Here is a 23,024-nt window from a genome sequence, read left to right on the forward strand (position 1 = left end):
ATGACATCTGTGACCATGGCATCAATGTAGTACAAGCATGTTTCACATTTGGGTCCCATGTGAATCTTACACCAGATACTAGTTAATATATTTTTTACTTCTTATATTTCCGTCTATATTTAACAGATACAGTGGTAGATAGTGGTAAACGTGTTTGCTTTTATTGCGCTTGAAAATGCATTGTGAAATCACCAAGAAGAAGAAAATGCTAGCCTCTGAGGTGTCACTTTTGTTAAAAAATAATTGACAATAATAAGTCCTCTGTTTGTTTGCTTTGCCAGGAGAACTTTTTTTTTGTTTGTTAAATAGCACCTCAGACGTGTGCGTAGTATTCATCAAATGTGATTTCAGAATAATTTTGAGGTGTTAAAGGCACATTTTGCAACAAACAGACAAAGAACCGTGTTTCAAAAATATACTCCCGGCTTTTGCTTCGGAATTTCTAATGGAAAAGACGTGCGCTGTGCTTTGAAAGTGTTAATTGGTTTGTTGGTTTGCATTTTGTTGCTCCTGCCAAGTCTCGGTGTATGTGTCTTGACTTGATATTGAAAGACTGAGTCACCTGAGTCACCGCTGTCTGTTTCATCCCATCCTGTGCAGTGCTTTGGGAGCGGTTTCACGGTAGAGTACCTGATAGAAAACGTTTAGAAACTTCTACGTCTTCATGACGTGTTATCGCACATTTTAAGTGTAGAGATTGTTTGAAATTGTTACGTACGTTGTTTTGTTATAATCATTTTAATCAAATCAGGAGGAAAGCAAAATACTAAGCAGGATTGCTTTGTCTCAGTGCTGTTGTTTTTTTTTTTTCAGAAATAGTAGGCATCAAACCATAATAATAATAATAGCACATGTGGTATGTTGGTGGTTTATTTGTGAAATTAAACATGTTGCAGTTTCGTGTGAATCTGTAAATAGATGTTTGACTAATTGTCAAAACTGAAATGTTGTTCACAATAATGGATGGAAAAGAGTGCCCAGGTGTTGTATGCACATTAGATTGGGTCTGTCATCAAAATGTGGACAGCATTTACTAAAAGCCTGTTTGGATTCAACTGAATAGTCATGTTTGCTTCTTCATCATTAAGAACAGGTGGTGTACACTTTATTATGAACATTAATGATAAAAAGATTATAATTTTCTTCTTACATTCAGTACTTTGATCCATGTAAATAGCACAAATTAATACATTTTCTAGAACACATGGATATGCAATGACTTGGGATGAATAAAAACAGATTTCTATGATTCAGAAATCAGATAGGCTACGGACAGATATAATGCAGAAGCCGTTCATTGATTAACCCCAGAAAGTCCCCAGCTGCATTATAAGCAGCTTGTGCAACCTCATTACAGGAGGGGATGTTTTCCATGTCTCGAGACTTGCGTGTGACACGGCGGACAGCACAGCAACTGTGAACCTTTAAATGGATCCAGTAACCTCATTTAAGAGGGCTTCCCCTCCCCCTGACACTTGTGCCGCTGGCGTGTTAAGATGATAATGAATTTAAAGAACACTTATGACTAATATGTCAGGCTTTTACCCTTTGAAAGGCGACGGACTCGCTGGAGCCGAAGCTCCGGTCTGTCCTGGGCATCCGTCTCAGCCCTGCTTTATCCCCCAGTGCGGGTCTGGACGAACGGGATAATGGGATGTCCAATCACGGAAATGTGATTTCCATTGACCGCAGCTTCGTAAGTGAGTCGTAGAAGGGTCTTAACAAATTGGATTTGGCCAATGGATGTGAAAAATACAGGGCCTCTGTATACATGTGTGATGTATCTGTGCTGTCTCATCCACACATCATCAAGGCTGGCGGCAGCACCGTGTCACACCCACTCAGTTGCTGCAACTGCCTACCGTAACTTGAATCTATGTAGACACGTCATTTATTCATCCTAACATAAGACCTCATGCAGCAATTTAACTTCACGTGGCTTTACATTAGGAGATAGTTTCAGTGCATAGTTAAATATATGTAATTTCACTTCTAACATTAAAGAGTAGATTGTTTGGGTGGCAGACTGTTGAGCAATAAGAGGATTTGTCTGTCGATGACAAGTAGTGCTGCTTTCATAGCTCATCATTCTCATCCAGACGTTAGAGTAAATAAGTTATCAACCAGTCCACCTTCTTTTTACAGGATTAATGTTAATAGTTGCCAGCTTTACAGACAATTAGTTTACTGGATGCTCCATAGATCTGTGCTCGTCCTGCTGAATAAGCACAGAGCATCTAGAGACTGAAGTGCTGCCAAGCCACGAAGCAAACCAAATAATCATTATCACAATAAAGGTGTATGCGGAAGCTCCTTGGGGTATCAGAACTAAAGTCTCGTGTGGCTCCTGTGAACCACATAGGAACTGAAAGGTAGAAACTAAATCTAGTTTGGCTATCACCTCGGTGTCAGCACTGCTGATTGTTTGTATCTGACCTGGATTCGTTAACACTGATTTATGGATTTCATCTCAGGGACTAAATATTTGATGACGCTAAGTTAGGATTTTAATGTCTTACTCAAGGGCAAAGCCTACCTTAGTGTTTGTTTCAGTTGGCCGTAGATAACAAGGCTTTGATTGAAAAGTGCTGACTGAGAGGCTGGGTAATTACCCGGCAACCACCGTGGATTTTATAAGTTACACCCACTGACGTCTGCCTTTCAGCCTGCGCCCTGTGGACAAAAAAAAAAAGAAATAAGGACCATACCATTATTAACGTTCACCAAAACAAACGGCAGATTCTCAGTTTCAATTGCTTCCGTCTATGTATGTAGGATTGCAGACTCGGTAGACTGAGTAGGAAGACGAAGGGTTTTGTTCAACATATTATAGGCGAACACTACGTCTCCTCATATAAGAGCCATCTTGTCCTGTACTCATCCAGTCATCAGGGAGTAATGTTGATGGAAACAAGCAACATACTGAATTCAACATAACCTATAAACATCCAATCTAATTAGTTTTCAGCCGGCAATTCTGTCTTGAGCAGCAAGGTTATAGCATAAGTCATTGTGGGCGTAATTTTGATAGACCTGATTATAGACTCTAACTGTTGTCTGCTTGATTGTGTTTTTTACCCCAGTGAAATGTTCAGTCGATGTGAGCTTTGGTGCTCATTGAGAGAAAACTGCTGTGGTGTTTGTGGCAGATTCATGCTGATAAAAGAAAACAGAGAATTCTCATCATTATAAACATGTATAATAATCTGATATTACTCCTTGCTCTGTCAGCGTTTGCTCAGTTTCCCAATACAGCCCACCTCCTTGTATGAAAACATCTTTTTACAGAGCAGCATTGGCTCATTTTTGTTAATGAGGATTCTGCACTCAATCTGTGTCATAACCACAGAGAGAAAAAGACACTGATGCTGAGTTAGCTACTGTATGTCTATTGCATTTGACATTTTGTCCTCTGGCTTTATTGAACAACTGTGTCATTGCCTGATGCCAGTAAGAGGTCACGGACAGTGTGAAATTACTGGAAATGGCTCTCCCCCGAAGCACTAATTAGTAAGCTCTGAGGTTTTATAGCTTTCTAGAGGAGCTTTCCGCTTCGAGAATTTTTGGCCTTATTTACACGCGTTTACCATGGCAACAGAGTCACAGCAATTTAGTAGTTGATTGGGCGTTGGCTAGCAGCAAGACGCTCATTGTTTTCACATAGAGCAGTGTTTTGTCTATCAACTCCCTGTCAAAACACAGGATCAACAGAAAGATGGTCAGCAGTGTTCCAGCAATTTACTCTCAGATTTGGCGTTGGCTTGAAGCGTGAGGTTCATCATTTCCACATGTAAAGAACACAGTGTTTACTATTCATGTGCTGTCAGACGCTGTGTTGAAATCAGCTGAAGATAATAAGAGCTTTGGCCTTTCACACAGTATCTACAGAACAACAATGTGCTCTTTTATAGGTCTGTCTACTGTAAATACAACCGATCATTTCTTTTTTTTTCAATCCAACAATTTCTTACTGAATTAGAAAAAAAATTGCAATAAAAACAGCAGAATTAGATAAAGGACGCGTGATCCAGAGGAGAAATTACCGGTGAAACAAGCAGCGTGTGCATAGCTCAGTGCAGGAGACCCTAAATGCAACATGGCGGACTTACCGTATATTCTATTTCCTCCGTACTTTTCTTTCCTCCCTTGGCTGCCTTATCGACCTCATGTCAGCCTGTACAGCAGAGAACAACAAGGAGAAGTGAAGCCAGGCTACTCTTACTTATTTATGTATCTATTTCTGTATTTATTCATTACCCCCTCCGCTTGCAGGGTTCCCAGTTGCGGGTTGACTTTCGATCCAATTGTGAGCAGCATGACAATTGCGTATCCATTGCTTAAAGAAATCAGACAAAACATAAAATGTATACACTTTTACAATTTATAAACTTTATGTGCATAGTTATTTCCTAAATAAAAGACTTGAATTATGTTTTTTTTCCTGCGGAGCATCAGAGAAACTTTACTCATTCCCTTTTTTTCGCAGCATTTTGCCCAAATCCATACCTTACTATGCAGTGGTTGTTGAATATTACATATTGCCTGGTAGTATTTGAATGTTGCTGTGGGCTGTCCGTGCAGATTGGAGTAGGCTGCATGTTGCCTCGAGAGCAGACGAGGGCACACAGTAAACCTGCAAGCACCAGATGTTACACAGTGCTTGCGACCTGTCTCTCTCTCTCTCTCTTTCTGTCGTTCCCTTATTTTCCCTCTCTCTCCCTCTCCTCCACTCCTCCACCTTCACATCCCTGCCGTCTGTCTGTCAGCACTTTCCCAGTGGTGGTGTGAGACATGGCGTCAGGGTGCCTGGGCTGCCAGCTTCTGCCAGCTCACACTGTGACCTCCAGCCCCGCCACCTCAGCTCCGTGTGCCAATGCCACAGCAGGCCACTACTGGGCATTTATACTCGAGTCGACTCCCTGTGCCAGGAGAAGAGTCTTTTCATGTTGTTTGGACCATTGTGAATAGTAACGCCTTCTGTAATGTTGAAGGAAGGACAACCTTTTCTTAATAAAAGAAAGAGCCCCAACAACTGATCTGGCAAGCATAGTTTTTTACTGGAACGCTGGTCGTTCCTTATGCCATTTTTACTCCCTTTTTATGGAGGCGCATGATTCAGCAATACGTAAAAAAATGTAATTACTGTGCAAATGTAAAAATTTGCAACATATTATTATACTGAGTAGCAAGAACTATGACGACTGTAAGTCTTGAGAGAAAATATCAGTAGAAATTAGAGCTGGATATTGTCTGAAATGTGTCATTGAGTATCAAAAAGTTTCACGTGTCAGAAATGCTTAGTTGGCTTTCTGGGATCAGATATTTCTAACTTTAATGTTGTATATGTTGGATATCAGGAGTATCCGTGACAGACTTTGAGTATTAACACATTAATAGTTATCCTAGTGTCTGGGTCACTGTGTCTGGATGACTATTGACCAGTTTGGGGATGAGCTGAGGATGAGATGATTGTCTCTGGTGTGCACCTAAGTGATAAGAAGGCAGCTCATGTCCTTCTTAGCTATCAGGCCCAACAGCCACAATATAAGCCCCCACCCCCCCCTCCACCCTCTCCGAGGCCCCTGTCCTTCCCAGCTAACCCTGGCCTTAGCAGCTCCTTAGGGAGCGCTGACTCAGGTGACTGGGTTTTAAACATCCCCACCCCCACTCTTCATCTTCCACGGCTTGAGTATGACCTTGCCTCCACCCAGAGAAAGAGGAGGGGGTTGAGGGGAGGGCAGAGGTGGGTGGGGATAGGGCTAGGCCCTCATTAGCCCGAGCCGAGGCGGGACAGCTCAGGAAAAGTGCGCTAATTACCCCACTAACAATGTCCTTGCCGTTCATGGCTTAGAGCGGCCACTTCGCCACGGGATAATAACCCCATCACCTCTCTGAGAAGTTCAGGATGGCATTATCATGATCACTTTAAATGATGGACAGAGGGTGGTGTTATAACGCAGCCTGCTGATTGATGGATTTGGCTGAAGTTTCTCACAGTGGAGCGTGTAACTGCAGTGTGTGTGATGTGTGTTTTGTTGGAGTCACTGGGTGACGCAGATCCATTATTATATGAATTCAAGCACAATTAAAAAACCTTCCCTGCATCTCATTTTCTTTTTGAAGGAAACCGTTCAGCTCTCAGACACAGATAGCTACTAATTTTAGCAAGTTACACTCTAAAGAAGAAGTCTATCATTAGTCAAAGTTTGCAGTCACAGTCCAATCAAGCGTCTCCTTGCTTAGCAACCGGTAGTGATTGTTTTGTCTGAGACTGTTTTCTGACTCATTGGTTCACTGTGACTGAAAGGTGACTGGTGAAGCCAGCAATGGCCGGCATTAGTCCCTCTACGCTTTCCTTCATCTTTTCTGTTAGCGTGTGGAAAACAGCTTGGCGACCGACAGCCTGACATTACAGCAGGAGCCTGTAATCATGGGACTGTAAAAACCCAAATCCAGCAGCCGCAAACAGTGTGGCCTCGTCATAGTGGTGGCAGCTAAGAACCATTCACCGCTCCTGTCCCATAAACTGTGCTTGCTGTGTCATACCAGACCCCCTTCATAGATGATTCTGCTTTCAATAAAGTTGCCAGTTAAGCCTATAAACGAGATTCCTGCTGACACGAAAGGATGCCGATGCCATCAAACTTACATGTCTAAATGCTGCATGTTTTCAGGCTTATTTTGCGGACAAAATGACAGCGTGCATAAACGTTTTCTGTTCTTTTGGGCTCTGGAACGTTCTTCCACATGTCGCATGTATGTCACAGTCGTTTAAAAGTAAATGATATTCAGTCTGTAAGCTAAAAAAATATGCAACCCTGCACCTCTCCTACCACACAAGCTGTTTGCCATTACGTTGTGACTACCCTCGTACTGCACGACCGCTGTACTCCCATCAAACTCTGAGCGCCTATTTCCCATCATTATGCCATTTAATGCGATCAGTATGGTAATCAGATTGCAAATGAAATACCTCCATGACACAGTTGTGTGGGTCCACTGGTACAGGGAGGTTAGAAAGGCGCCTGGTGGAGCATTTGGAAGGACAGAGCGGCTCCAACCAGATCTGGGCCTAATCTGTAAACCCTCCTCCTGCTCTTCCATTGGGCGCTGAAGGGCAGGACAGGGTGTTTGAGAGACTCTTGTGGACAGTTGTGTTGTGAAGGACCTCCTGTTGAAGTGTAGGCATGACAGTAGAAACGAAGAGCATTTCACATATACCACACATCAGTTGTGTTCTTTTAAATATTACATTCGTAATAAGTAAGTAGGACCTGTTCAAGGCTTGATTGATATTTTATTTTATTTCAAGTATTCGTCATTTGTCTTTTCACATGATTCAATTGCCAGATTTCTCTAAAACAGCTGTTTGCAACCTGAATTTAAAAAGAGTCATAATCGGGTTTTAAGCTGCTAAACTACTTATGAGTTGTGAATATGTTCGTTAATGCATCTTAGTGAGGAAGATGAGTGGGGATGAGACCCAAAAGTGCTGGTTGCGGTAGTCTGTCAGAGTGTATTACACACCTCAGAGCTAAGAGCCAGTTGACAGGACAGCCACTTGTAGCTGCTGAGTCTGTGTGGAGGTATGCATTTTAGGGTAGTGCTGTCTGGATGGAGGATTTCCGTGGTAAGCAGCGTATGAAATAGTATGAATTTATGTGCTGCTGCTTTATCACATACTGGTTTGGATTTGCGTTGTGGAATTAAGTTTGTTTGGGGCAGCTTTTAAATGTTTATCCTCTCTTTCCTGTGTGTGTGTGTGTGTGTGTGTGTCTGTGTGTGTTACAGTCGTGACAGTGACCTCTCTACAATCATCTCCAACCTGCACCACACCAGACAGCACGGCATGCCCGAGGGCCAGTCAGCCTCTGACCACAACACCAGTACTGGACACACAGGTAGGACCCCCAGTGATGCTGTGTGTTTGTGTAGATGTTTGTGTGTGTGTGTATGTCAGGGTGTCTTCTTTCCTTTCCTTTACATCCACCTTAATGATATATTCCCCTTTAAATCTCCTGTAACATATGTAAATGTTCCATTACCCATTTAATTTACCCTAATTTGTGTGATTGGGCGAATTTAACATAAGCTTATTACTCATTCCTCAAGGTCGCTCTCAAGTTGATTGCTTAATGGTCTTCCCACATTCTCTGCCACACTCCAGGATTTTTGTTAAACCCCCTGTTTTAAATTACCTCTGAATAAATAGCTTTGTTTGCCATTAATCCAGTTTCATGTGAGCAGAGGAACCATGGTGTGCGTGCGCTAAGAGCTTTTCTTTCAGCTTACAGACAGAACTCAGACAGCATTTAATCACGTCTATTTGTCAAGTAGCTTGTATGAGAATATTGTGCAGCTATCAAAGACATATGGTTGTAAAACAGCCTCTGTGGATATGACTATTCAGCGATCAACCTACTGTACGGGATGTTTCTGGGTTAGTGGGACTGATGTTTTTTTGTAATGTATCCCAACAAGGTATGATTAAAGGCAACAGCAACCTAGACAAATGTATTAACACATTATCTAATTATTAAATATATATAAAAAAATGTATTTAAACTGTTTTGAACTGGTCCCACTTAGGTCTTCAGTGTTGTGGACGACAAGCATTGATTTTACTATGTTGTTCAAGCTCTTGCATTTTTTAATCCATATAAAATGTCTCCCACATGAAAGTCAGTTTAATATTAATTATACATATTCATTACTATGAACTAGTTAAGATTTTTTTCTAATATCTCTGCTCACTTTTACATACAAACATGCTCTTTCTTCTACATACAAATGTTTGTTTGAATTTTTCATCATGAAAAAAGAATACATGTGTTAACATACAGTCTTATTAATTAACAGAGGAGTTTGCTTTTTATAAGTGAAGATCATACCTTTCCTCCACTGTTCTTATATCATTAGCCAGAGGCACAGCCAGTGACATAATCAGCCCAGACCCAACACCTCTATACCCTCTCTCTGTGTGCTCATCTCCACTGTCTGCCAGATTAATTGTCCATACGGTGCCTTTAATATCAGCCAGGGTGGGTGGAAGGCGGAGGGTATTAGACTGCTCAACAGCCAACCCAGCTTGTGTCTTAAACCCGAGTTTGGGGCGGATTTCCACCCAAATACCGGCCTAATCAGCTGCTAAACTTAATGGAGAAATCAGAGCCCTGAGTAGTTATCCTAATGGAGGAGGACACAAGGTGATAGAGGTGGGTGGGGGCTGATGGGGAGCACTGTGTGGCCTTAGCCGGAGGGGGTCCAAGACCCTAAAATCTGTCCGTTTGACCATTAAAGAGAGATTTAACAGGCTGCCTGAGCTGCTCGCTCCGTGTCTGTAAACAAGTCCAATCCGATCAGCCACCGGCTCTAATTCTGTCTGCCAGTGAAATTAGACGCACACACGCTCACAAACACACAATTACACACAAATGACACATGGTTACACAGATGCGTACCCACACAAAATCAACACAGGTTCAAATTTGCGTCCAAATACATAGGTGGGCGTCTGAAGATTTAGAGCACTGGATTATTAGACTTTGATATGGATGTGGTAAATGCGGCTCTATGATATTGTGTTTACTCTGTTCTGTCAGTCAGCTCTTCTTATTTGACTTATCCTCCAGAAGTGTTTAACGTCTATCGATGAACTGTGGAGGGAGAGATGGGGGAAATTAGGGAAAAAGAAAGGCAAAGTATTCTGCAACAGAGAGGGAGAGAGAGACAGAGATACAGTGATGGAAGAAACATTTGGAAATGGAGAGACGGAGAAAAGAGAGATGAATGAGTGCGGTAGTGGTATCAGGGGAGGGCAGGCGGCAGCTATGGCGGCGGACGGCTGCGTGTATTTGTGTGTGTGGGTCAGGAGGAAAGGGAAGCAGGCTTGCCGGGTCGTCTCTGCGCCGGAGTGGGCCGTTAATTAAATCTGAGGGACAGACAGGAGGGCTGCCTCCCGCCTTCTCTTCTCCACTCCATCCCTCCCTCCCTCCCTCCCTCCTTCCTTCATTTGCTCCCCAGCCGCTGGCTATTCGAAGGCTCTGTGAGAGGCGGAGGGGAGGGAGGAGGAAAGGAGTGGGAAGGGGAGGGAGAGCAGGGGCGCCGACGCTGAGAGTCTGGCTGCCTGTGGAGACTGTAAACCGTGGCTCTGCGGTCAGACCGGAGACTCAAACAGGCAGATAAGGTGTTTTTGGACCGCCACACACTCTCTCTCCTCTGCTCCCTGCACTCAGACTCCCAGAGGCAGTTATAGCCTGTCGGTGTGTGTGTGTGTGTGTGTGTGTGTGTGTGTGTGTGTGGTTGGGGGTTGTAGCAGTGGTTTGGGGCTTGAGCACATTTTTGTGTGTGTGTTTGAGTGTGCACACCTTTCCGTGTGTGGTTTTAAATGCCTGGTTTTAGATGTTTGCTTGCGTGTGAATCTGCAGCCCAGCGTGTTTGTGCAAGACCTTTTTCCCCCCCAAACTGATTGTGAGTGAGGATTGCTTTTAAAGTATTACCAGCTAGTTATTACATGATTAGCATAGAAAGGCAATTCTAAACAAAAGTAAACACTAGGATTTCTGATGATATTAGCTCTGTCATACAGAAGCAAAAAGGGAAATGTGGGTTGTAAATATTTGAAAACATCCCACCGCTTAATAGGAATGTAATTGTGCTGCCATAACAAAATGGTTAGGTTATTGTTCATAAAGACATGCTAATTCTTCTGCCAAGAGATGAAATTCACTGATGACAAAAAATAAACAGTTGCGTAAATGTTGAAAAGAAATACTTTTTCTTCCTTTCAGAGCATTTAAAGGAAGTTTCAAGTCCTGTTTTTTTCATGTGTGTGCCGTATTTGGTGTTCACAGTCGTTCGTGTTTAGAGTAACGCGGTGCTAAATAACGCTTACGTAGCATCAGATCCTCTTGTCAAAGTAACATAAACAATTGCAGTACAGACACCCTTGGCAAACGTATGCAAATTCTGCTGTGTTTGCTGCATTATAAATAGAATCTTAACAGAATAAGTTGATGATGCTTTTAAAACTTTAATAGCCTTTAATAACCTGCAACTTGAGCCGCGTATTGATAAGATTTATTAAGATTATTAATCCATCCTTTGGCCTGAATAGTTGCCTCGCAAAAGCCGCTGTAAGCAGAACACGACAGATGAACGCTGGGATGACGGGCCCGGAAAGATTAGATAAAGAAAGCAGTACATTTAAGAATGGCAGAGGACACCAGGCGATTAAAAACATAGATATACTTTCATTATAATATTTTTGGGAATATTTCATTATGAGGTTCAAATTAGGTTCAGGCCAGAAACACAGAGAGGTTTATTTTGTGTCCATCCATGTGCTTTCCATTTTGACTTAAGTTTTTCGAAACAAACGCAAGTACAGTGTCTTTTATCAGAGAAGACAGAGTAATTAATGATTGCTCTGTAATCATCATAACGAAGGCTGTCACAGCACATGCTCTAAACAAACTACAGCTGCTGGAAACATCAGTTTTTATGAATCACCACCTGTGCACCAGACGACTTTTACAGGAAGAAACCGACAGAAGCATTTTGAAACGACAAAAACAAAAGCTTTAGTATTTTATTGTGTTATGTAACTATACTGAGTTGCAAAAGGGACATTTAGTTTCTCTCTTCCTTTTGAAAACACATAGACCAACAGAGGAGCAGTGTTGCTGTCTGTTTATACTCTATGTGCACATGATGACAGTGCCAGTGGCGCATCCTCCCCTCAGTGTGAGCAGAAGCGCCTCCATCCCCATCTCCATCACCCACCTCCATCCCTTCCCCCTTTGCTCCCCTCCCTCTACCAGCTGCATCGGCCTGTAAGCCAATCAATGGCAGGGCTTTCAGGGCCGGCGGAGGCCCCGGCGCACGGAGGGGGGATCAATAAGTTATTAGCACCATTCTGTCAGCTGTAATGTGGAGATTGATCGGGGGGCTGCGGCTGGCGGCCCACCCCACGTCCCAGCCTGTCACTCCCTCCCCCTTCTCGCCGCACAGCCCCCCCCCACCTCCCCACACCTCCTCCCCGGCCTGATAAAGATGACAGATTAACGGAGTAAGAGAGGAATTAAGGAGTCTGGCTGTCTGAGCTGTCACCACGCTCCATGGGATGGAGAGAGGGGAGGAAGAGGACTAAAGTTTGAGGGAGGAGAGCAAATCAGAGAGTAAGAAAGAAGGAGGAATGCTCCCCTGCTTGAGTGTTCGCCCTGTTGGTGTCACATGAAAGAGAAGTGGTTTAGGTCCTGCTGTTTCCTCTTTCTCTATCCGTCCCATGGTTTTCATCCCTCTTCTCTCTCAGTGGGAAGAACGGCAGATAAGGAGGAGGTTAACTAGCAAGGAGGAACCGAGGAAGAGGCTTGGATATTGTGTGTTTAGATCAACTTCTTAGGAAAAAAAGTTAGCCTGTTGACTGTTAACCAGGAATGGCAAAAACAGGGAGTTATATCATCAATTTAGCAGATTTGCAAGTTGTTGCACTCTTTCTGGTTAAAATCCCAGACTAGAAGCTAAAATAAAACTCTTGACTCCGCATCCACTAATTCTTCTGCCATATTAACAAGCAGATGATGGGGGAAATGCCCGGGGTAACAAACTTGACTGTAAGCGGTGTTAGTGGGAGTAAAAGGGTTACCATAGATGCTTGCAGGATCTCAGGGTTGGGCATTAAAAGGGAGCGCTGGTGCTCTAAGAAGCCCCATTTAATTGGCTTTAAAAGCTTTCCGCCCTCAAATCTCTGGCCCTCGGGCACTCGCTCAGGAGACGCAGTGTCTTGAGTGAGGTCGGCTCAAGAGACGACTCAAGTGTGTGTGTTTGATCATGAGAGGCTCTGGGTGTGAGTGTAAGCGTGTGTGTGTGTGTGTGTGTGTTTGGAAGAAGAAGGGGTTTAACTAATGGGGGTGCTCTCTCTCTCTTTGTTAATATTCCACTAATAGGATAGATGGAGACCTAAAAAAAATCCTATGAAAGAAATGCACCGAACATTATTTGAAAAACAGAATGAGAGATAATAAAAGAGGTGACAGAAAAAGTAGAAATTGTGAAAGACATTCAGTATGTGTGTGTGCGTGCATGCACCGGTCCATTAGTGCTCCCCTCCTCCCCTCACTGTCTCTTTAGGATGGTAGAGGGAGTGGATCTCCTCAGGACCTGAGAGGCAACATCAAACACCGGATCATTAGTGAACCTCCTCCCTCTCCCTTTCTCTCCCTCTTTCTCGTTTGCTCACTCGCCCTCTCATCAACGTCAGGGCTCCTTCGGCAGCCCAACAAAATCTTCTGAGTCCTTTCCAGACCTCTTTCTGTCTCCTTCCCCTCCCTGTTTCTCTGTGTCTTGTTATAGAGAAGAAAGAACATAAGTTTGGGTGATAGGTTAAGGGTTAAAGGTCAGACTCCACTCCAGTTTCACTCCTCTGTTGATGACTGTCCGCCCGTTGCTAAGGTAACAACAATATCAGGAGTGGACACATGACAGAAATCACCAAATGTTGTTTGCTCGGGTATTGCTATGAAATTACGTTTACGTTTTTTTTTTTTTTCGGACTCCCTGTTCATCGTTTCTCTGCACTGTTTACACACCCTGTGCAAATGATGAAAAATTGCTTTGTTGAAAAAGAGAGACAGAGGGAGAGAGGAACCATTCTCCTTGAGGGAAGAAAAATAAATAAATAAATAAAAACGCCACCCCCCATCACTAAAAATACACACCGAGAAGTGAGAGAAAGAGAGAAAGCGAGAAAAAAGAGAAAGAAGGGAAGCAGTTGCTGCTGTGGCTTGGCTGTCTGTTGTGGAGGAAGAAACCGAGCTAGAGAAAAAGCAGAGGTGCATGAGATGGAAATAGAGAAAGAAAGAGACAGAGAGAGAGAGAGAGAGAGATAGAGCAATGACAAACGGCTTTTCCTTCCTGCCGGCGCTGCGTGCGATGTGCTCTGCGTCCCCTCCCTCTTTGATTAGGCCCGTATTGATTTTGAGGTGTGTTTGAGAGGGGGGTGGTGGTGGTGGTGGAGGTGAGGCGATTGGGTGGGAAGGAGGAGAGGGATGAGAGGGGTGGAGAGGAGGAGGACGAAGAGGAGGAGGAGGAGGAGGAGGAGGAAGGCAGTAGGGGTGCTCTAATTGTACACTAGCTGCTCCCCTTTGGTGGCAGGGGAGGAGGTAGGGGGGGAGAACAGAGATGAAGGAGAGGAGGAGGAGGCAGCAGGGAGGGTGTCCAGGGAGGAGAGAGAGAGGGAGAACTCCTGATGGGAGGAGGCTTCAATCGCACCTAGAGGAGAGGAGGAAGAGGAGGAAGCAGATGGAGACAAGAGGATCAGAAGTGTGTTTATGAGGGGAGGACAACAACAAGAGAAAGGGGAGTGGCTTTGTGTGGAGGTACAAAAATAAACACATGATATAGACATAATGTAGGCTGAGAGGAATTTCTCAAGCAGCTGAGAGGCTCTCATGAACTTCAGTTCAGGCAGAGGTTTTTGTGCCAACATCTGGAAAAAAAGAGAAGAAAGAAGAGAAGAGAGAGAGGAAGAACAGCGATAACACTTGAGGACAGACTGTTGGAAAGAGACGTTTGAGGAGACACAGAAACTGAGCCCTCCTCCCTCCCTCCAATAGACAAACACACACACACACACACACACACACACACACACACACACATACACGTGAATGAGCCGGGCAGATCTGTCATCTGCGGTGGTGCAGGCCCCCTCTCATTTCTGACAGAACAGGCACATCTCCAGACGCCCGTGGCTTGCTTCACTCGCTCCGTTTCTCTCTTTCTCTCCACCTATCACTTTGTCTCTTTTGCTCCATTTTCACTCCCTCTTCCCTAGCTCTGCATTTCCAAAGCAGCCGCCATGTACACAGGTAGACGTGGAGCAGAGCGTCACTATCAAAGCTTTTACTTCGCTCTGCCACTTTTAACCCTGACTTTTTCTCTCTGTGTGTTTGTGTGTTTACAGATGACCTTCTAGGCAAGAGGAGAAGCTTCTCTCCCAACAGCAGCAGCGAGTGTCCCTCTGACAGCAAGAAGTCACGTAGCGTATCCCCCAAAGGTAAGACCATGCAGTGCATTTGTGACGTTACAGGCTTACAGGCTTAGACGTGCATTTTGTGAGAGGAAATGGGTGGAAATTATAGGAAGGAAGGCACAGGATGAGTGATGGAAGAGAGAGGGATAAATTAGGTGGTACTGGTGGTCAATGTTAGTGTGATAATGGAAATACACACACACACACACATACAGAGAGACACGCATGCAAAAAGAGTCTCACTTTCTCACATACTCAAAGACTGTCATCTCTATGTTAACCCATTCCTCTCTCTACACACTTATACACTGCCTACAAAAAGGTAAGTAAGTAAAGGGGCAGTACGCCCACATTACTAAAACGTAATGTTTTCTCACTAATCTAATTTTAGTTTTATCTGCTGAATCTGCTTTTTTTCAAAAAAGGTTAAGTCTGGGGCGACTGGACTTGTTTGTAGGTCGGTGAAGACGTTTGGCCTCTCATCTAAGAAGCTTCTTCAGCTCTGAATGACTCTGAATGAATGATTCTTTGATTAATCTGGTGAGAGCCAAAACATCTCCACGGATCTACAAACAAGTCCAGTTGCCCCAGGCTTGATCTTTTTTTGAAGAAAGATGACCTCAGTGACTGAGAACCTTCACAGAATTTTATCCGCTGAGTTTTGTCTGTGAAAAAAAAACAAAAAAAAATTCTACAGCAACTTTTACTGCCATGTACAATCCCTGGATTACTTAGATCCATCAACAGGCCTCACTTTCAATGCGAACTATTTTCTACCACAGACCCAATAAAAAACGTGATTTGGGTGAACAGGAAAACAGAGCTTGTGTTGGGTGTCATGGCTGCATTCCTCCCAACACATACAGTAGATTAATATCTATATAATATAATATCTGAGATAACAGACCCTGTAAATAGAATAATATCATTTGTGCAGCCGATTCCTAATATATACACTGTATTGATGCCTTTTCATCTGCTGTCTGTATGACATGACAACAACATAAATAATGGACCTTCAGAAAGCACACCTTGGCAAGACAATGCCCCTCTGTAGCACTGCAATCCGGTCGCCATCCTCTATTATTCATATATCCTTCGTGCGGCGTGAAACCGGGCGCCTGGCGTGGAGCCGGCACAGATACCGGGGCCTATCCCTCTGGGCTCCTGAGGAAGACTTCCTGACTAATGCATTATACAGCAGGCACAACCACAAAAACCAAGGGCAGCTCACCGCACATCCAGCCTCATCTCTGGAGACACCTGAACAACACACACACACTGCAGAAGCACGTGTAAGCCACATCAAATAGTTCTTATCGACACACGGGTAAAATGTAATTTTATGATTGGTAAAAAATAGTTAGGTGAGAGTGTTTGTGTAGGTTTGTTTGGATGTCAGAGTGATTGTAGAACTCACTGTGAGCCCTGTGTTGACCTTTGCCCTCTGGGTGACCTTTGACAGATAGCTCCCCCGTCTGCAGCCTCTTTCACAGCGCTCATCCCAGCCCATTATAGTCTTACTCAGACACATCCCAGCTTCTGAAAGATGCATGTTTGTTGTGGATGTGTGTGTGTTTATCAGTGTGTGTGTGTCTGTCTGTCTGTTTGTGTACTCAGGATTGGCTTCCTTTTAAGGGAAATAGAGCTCATGTGTTTCTCTTTCAGGTTTCTGTTCTTGCGCGTGTGTGGTTAAATTTTCGTTTAATGCAAACAACCTGGCATATTCTCTTCCTTTGCTGTATATTTACATAAAGAAGGCGGATAAATAAGGCTGTGTGTGTGCAGCCTGCTGCTCAGAGAAGTGCATTTAAGCCATTTAAAAACATTGCTGATCCCGTGTCTCAACCTTGAGCTCTGTCCACACCCAAACCCTGACGCTGCACCTGCATGTGTGTTTCTATACGTGCTACATCTCCGTGCCTCCAAGTTTGGCGACAGACACTATCCCTTAATGACTAATGCAGGTGGAGAAATAGATTGAGAGAGAGAGACAGACAGAGAGAGTAGCGTTTGGATGGAGCCGGAGAGATTGGATGCCGCTGTGTAAATGATGTCTGTTTTTCTTTCTGTGTGCAAAGTCGGCGCCCCCCGCTGTGTTTAGAGAGCGAGAAAACTTTAGACAGGCACAGACTAGTTGTGCGCACACACATGCACACAAACACTTGAGGACCTTGGGTGGATTAGCGGTGGAGACAGAGATGCTTGCGTGCTTGCTTCCTCTTCTCCACCACCACCACCTCCACCTCCACCCCCACCCCACCTCCGCTCCTCAGCGCCACTCCTGCTCGCCTGCCCGGGGCCAGGCTCAGGTTTCAATAAGAAGGAGGGTGGTAAAAATAACCCCTGCTTTCTTCTGCTTCTCCCTCCTCCTCCTCATCCTCTTTCTCCCTCTTCTAACTCCCTAACCACCTCCCCATATCCCCCACCGCCCTTACCTTAGATCATGTTACTATTGACAGAGAGAGGGAGGAGGGAGGTCAGAGAGGGAGATTAAGTGTGGGGACTGACAGCTAGATAGATATCATACACCACATCATCTTCCCAACACCTTAAACACAGCACAGCGGTAATACACGCACATATACAGCCACAAGGTGGAAGACGTTTTTTTTCCCTTTTCTTTTGGGTTTGTTTTTTTGTAGTGTGTATTAAAAACAACCCAAATACAGTGCTACCCTGCTGAGTTCGTGCTAGGGTCAGACTCAGACCATTAACAATGCATGGCTGTACGTGTGTAGCTTCATCCAAAGAGGTCTCTCGTCCATCAGTGCTGTCTTCTTTATGAATGATCTGTGTACAGGCGTGTTTCCTGGCTGATATTTGAGGAAGCAGAGAGTGCAGTAATCATCAAAAATATCCAAGATAGCAAGTGTGTAAATTTAAATCTGGGTAATTCTTTGCCCTGGGTTCACAATGGCAATGTTTTTTTTTAGAGCTGTAGGAACTGAGGAAAGTTTTTTCATCCTAAAAATACACCTGTCTCATCAGCCAAAATCACAAAAAGTGACGGAAAAACACTCCCTTCCTCCAAACTGTGAATCTGAGAATACTTCAGATTTTTGAGAATTGCTCAGATTAAATTCTTTTAGTTTAGACTCTGAACAGATAACAAAAATATGCAAACTGTTTCCTGAGCTGCAGCAAGTTGGACTGAAATTTGACTTTGGGTATTGAAATACAAATTTTCCAAATGTGTGACCTCTGGCTGCCGTTTGAAGCTGCGTAGTAAATTTGATGCGAGTACGTGCTTGCGGTAAATTCCTCACAGTCATGACTGGCATGGAGATGAATGTGGATAAATACATAAGGTAATGATTTACTCATATGCTGAAAAGAGGTTTTTCCTGTCACATTTTGTGATTGACTTAATAGCTAAGTTTTGGAGCCTACAGTTTCAGGTTAGTATCTAACCCTGATGAGTTGACAGTGTCTGATTGGTCAAAGTGTCTCCTTCCTCTCTTCAGAGAACTCCCAGAGCCCGGTGGTGGAGGCAGGCGGCAGCCACGGCCACATGAGCCCTGAGGAGCACTACAGGCGCATGATGTCAGCGCTCAGTGAGCAAGGGTCCTATGAGGAGCAGCAGCAACGGCTCTACCAGCTGGCGAGCAGCATGGGCCTGCCTGGCCACGGTCAGTCTATAAACTCTGTATTTGTGTGTGTGTTGATCATCTCATCATCCTATTGGCTTTCAAATGTAGTATACCTCAGTTCAAATGTGATTTCTACATTCAGGATAGGGTTTTCTACTCTATGAGTAAGAATCTCGGGTTACTTCTTCTTTTGTTTTTTTCTTTATTTTAAAGTAACTTTAGAAACTTGAGATTTACTTTAAACTAAGATTTTCCTTTGGAAGCACTTCACCAGCTTTTTAATAAAAAAAACACCTTTTCCATCACCTGTCACTAAGTCGATGAGACGCAGTACTACTTTGTAACCCCAGAGTGTAGCACTGTGTTCAGGGTACCATGTTAAGGTGTGCCATACTGCTGCCATTGTAAAACTCTAGCCATGCAGACGTCTGACATTTCTATTTGCGGCGCTTGCCCACCCAGTGTCAAAGTGTCACTCAGGGTGATTTCTGACCACCATGGCTCTTCGTTGTTAACAACACCCACAAGCCGTCACATGCATCAACGCCACGGCTGATCCGGGAGCTCTCATTGGCTGCCTGCCAACACTCTAAATCTCCCAACACCCTGGAAACCACCAGTGTGTCCCAGTTTTTCACAAATTCTACAGACATGTAGAATTTACAGGTTTTAGCTTAAGAGAATTGTAGTTTGATGGGAAAAAGAAAAATGAGAAAAGTTGCCTCATTTGGATTTTATAAGTTGGCTTTATATTCATTTCACCGTGCCTGCCGTTAAATGTTAACCTTTTTCTCACATTTTTGTAAAGAATGTAACATAAAGTCCTACAAGTCTTTACGAGCTCTTTCGCAGTAGCATAAATCGAATCGATGCCATAGCCGAATTGTAGTTTGAGCTACTTTTATTTTTATTTGATTAGTAATGATTTTTAATTGCTGGCTGCAAATCTAGGGGCGAAGCCTATAAACACTTTAATTGCCTTTTCCCCATGTCTTAGCAAAGTTAGAAGCAAGAGGCAATGCATTGTGGGAGTTTTATGGCCCACAGTGCAGTCTGATGGCTTGTTTCCTTTCCCAGAAGCCTCGCCGGTATGAGGGAGACGCTCTGGCGCAATCCAGACATACTCACTCCCTTCCTTCACTTTCAGATTCCAAATCATTTGATAGTTTCCACACTGTCCTTTATTCTGCACACGTGCATTCTTCTTCCAAGCCGCACTTAAAAGCTCTCTATGTGCAGAAGAAGAAGAGAAATAGGTAAAGAGAAACCGGGAATAGGAGTTTAAAAAAAACCTGAGGAGAGAGGAAATGAGGGAGGAACAGAGACGAGGGAAGACGGAATAAATAACTTCACCAGGAGTAAGAATTCAAGAAAAAACATACAAGTTTATGGTTTAATAATAATGCTCAGGTCGCACATTTTGAGTACAACTACCATTTTTAAAACTTCATGGTAAGATTTCCTTAAGGCAACGTGTGTGTTCACATCCACTGTTGTGTTTGTGCGCGTTAGATCCTCTAAGCGGATGATGAGCCATGGGCATCACAAGCTTTGCCAACATTCCCTGCATGACAGCCAGGCCTTTGGTGTGGCGGATATTCCTTTTCTTCCACACCTGGCAACTTTCTCTATCTATCCCACCAACTGCTTACAAGTTTATGTAGAAAACCTATCACAACACCACCTCCACATCCTCCAATTAACAGTCGGAGCTTGTTAGGAAACAGACACTCTTGGGTGGGACGGAGGGGGTGGCTGTTTTGTCTCTTGAGAGACTGATGCAAATCATTTCAACGAGAGCCCCTTGACATTGACCTGGTCTCCGATGGAGCCCCCTGTGACCCACCATCCCCCTTGGGCCTTCACCACCATCTTTCCTATACAACTCCATCTCAAGCACTGCTTCTTTTATACCCCCTCCTCCTCCTCCTCCTTTTCCTTACCCCCACCTCCAACTTTCCCTTTAGCCTCAGTCCCCGCAGAGCATCCTTTCATGTGTTTGAAGTGTAGGGCACAGAAAATTAAAGTGTGTGTGCGTGAAAGAGGCAGGGGTGAGGAGGAACTCTGTGTGCTTGTGTGTGCGTGAAAGAGGCAGGGGTGAGGAGGAACTCTGTGTGCTTGTGTGTGCGTGTGTGTGTGTGTATGAATGTGTAGGTGCAAGGTGTTGTTTGAGAGGATCTCTCTGGTGTGTATGAATGTGTAGGTGCAAGGTGTTGTTTGAGAGGATCTCTCTGGACCTGATGGGCAGGAGAAGAGTAGGGGAGAAGGGGGGCTGAAATTGGGGGTGGTGGGTGGAGACGGAGGGGGTGGCGGGGTTGTAGAAATGGCCAGGAGGGTTTTCCCTCCCTCTTCATATGATGAAAGGAGAGTGATGAAGAGAGAAAAGAAAAAGAGAGGCGGGGGTAGAGATCCAGATGAAAGTGAAGGGAGGGGTGGGATGGAAGAGGGTGTGCGTCTGTTTTGTCTCCTGAAGTTTAGTCGGATTTGAAACATGAAGCTGTAGACATCTCTTTATCATCATTACCATCATCAGCCCAAAGAGCCTGAAAACTTTTGCGCGTGACTGGTCAAAGTACGGACATTTAGTGCGACAAACCTGCCACATATTTACTGCTGGCTAAGCCCTGTGATACTGACTGAATACCTCTTCCTGAAAAGATACTTAATTTTCTGGTGTACGGTGCGCTTTAGCGGATGGATGTCTGCTTTTGTGTACCTGCCAGTCCACCAAATCCATCACGAGGCCGGCCAAGCTGTATCAGTGCAGCGTTCCTCTGCATTCTCATGCCGAGAAAAACCCGGCTTAACCGAGGGGATTTAGGCCCAACTCCAGGAATGACGGTGGGGAGAAAAATGGAATGGCACAAAAGAGGGATAAGCGGGATGGGTCTGAGTGGTAAACGGGGACCTCCCAAAATAACTCATGCAAAAGGAAAATGTGTGTGTGTGTATGGGTTTGTGTGCTCTCAATTAGGACTCCAATTTGCAGTTGGAGGGACTCTCTCCTCTTGTGTTCCAGCAGCTGCAACACGAAGAGTTTTAGAGGGGGAAATGCTGAATATGAGTACTTACTATGTACACACACACACACACACACACACACACACACACACACACACACACACACACACACACAGACAGACAGAAGGGTAGAGCCCCAGGTGACCTCGCTCTTCTCAGTTCACATGAAAGAGAATTAGAGAGAGAGAGAGAGAGAGAGAGAGAGAGAGAGAGAGAGAGAGAGAGCAAAGTGTGGATGCAGAGTGAAGCTTGACAAACATGGACTGGATGAAAAGAGAATGGAATAAGAGAGAAATGGAAGAAATAATACAGATAAATTATTGAAAATTAATTAGATATCCACAGTTTTATACAGCTTGTATTGTCTGGAGGGGCAACTCTACTCAGTGTACATGCCAAAGTCAGGACCCCTAAGATACCACTGAGGCATCACATCTGGCATTTGTAAGCCTAACTTTCATGTTTTTAAGACTAAATATCTTCGGTTGGTTGAAAATAAACAGAATAGGATGAAAATTTTTTTTTTTTAATTTTTGAAAAATGTTCACACAGTTTGGTTCATGGTTTAAGGTCAGTGGGGTTCAGCTGGTGGAAGTTGGACTCTAACCTCTGTATTTTTCTGGTCAAAGGCAATTTACTAATCACAGTATTACTCAGGCTTTGGAAACAGTTGTAAAAAAAAATATCTTCTGTGGCTCTGGAAAATCTAGACACAACTCTCAGAGGAATCAGGCAAGTCTAATGAAAGATGCCATTGAGTTGCATTATGGGAAATGTAGGTCCAAGTATTTTTAGAGCTCGACCCTAATTAAGGTCTGCAGCCTATAGTTAGGGTCTCTTCCTTGTTTCATATTTTGGCTGCAATATAATCAGGATTTATCAGCCACTGCAGCATTGATTTTTTATTTTTTCTTCTTTAAATCTGTCGCTTGGAAGTCCCCTAACTTTATCAAAGTGCAGTACTAAATTGCCGGAGTACCCCTTTAACTCACCCCGTCATACAAAATAATTGGTGAGGTGGGATTATGACCACAGGAAACTCATAGAGGTCAACTCCTCCATCCTGTCAACCCTGCACCATGTATGCAAGTGCACAACAGACTGTGTGCGTGTTTGTGTGTGCGCTCTGGGGCTCCAGTTCCCTCTGATCCCTCCCTTATCTTTCACAACCCCCCCCTTACCCACACACACACACACACACACACACACACACACACCCTTGTCTGCCGCCAGCCGAATCCCCTGCGGCCTGGCGCAGCAAACAGATCGATACACCGGAGCTAGGCCGCATTAATATCTGTCGCTTCACCCCCCCACCCCGGCGCCCGCTCAACTGCTTCGGCACACACACACACACTCACACAAACACACACACT

At 44.2% G+C, this 23,024-nt stretch overlaps 1 protein-coding gene across 5 annotated transcripts in view; it reads left to right on the forward strand.

Moving 5' to 3' along the window:
- Positions 1 to 23,024, forward strand: part of samd11 (sterile alpha motif domain containing 11) — a 50,823-nt gene that overhangs the window by 13,710 nt on the left and 14,089 nt on the right. For all 5 annotated transcript variants that reach the window (XM_019254441.2, XM_010741006.3, XM_019254439.2 and 2 more), the window contains exons 4-6: positions 7,792 to 7,901; positions 14,966 to 15,058; positions 18,502 to 18,666. In XM_019254441.2, coding sequence (XP_019109986.1) covers positions 7,792 to 7,901; positions 14,966 to 15,058; positions 18,502 to 18,666 — 368 coding nt within the window. The remainder of the gene's footprint in view (positions 1 to 7,791; positions 7,902 to 14,965; positions 15,059 to 18,501; positions 18,667 to 23,024) is intronic.

This window comes from Larimichthys crocea, chromosome XV (assembly GCF_000972845.2).
Source record: "Larimichthys crocea isolate SSNF chromosome XV, L_crocea_2.0, whole genome shotgun sequence".
In the NCBI taxonomy this organism is placed as follows: Eukaryota; Metazoa; Chordata; class Actinopteri; family Sciaenidae; genus Larimichthys; species Larimichthys crocea.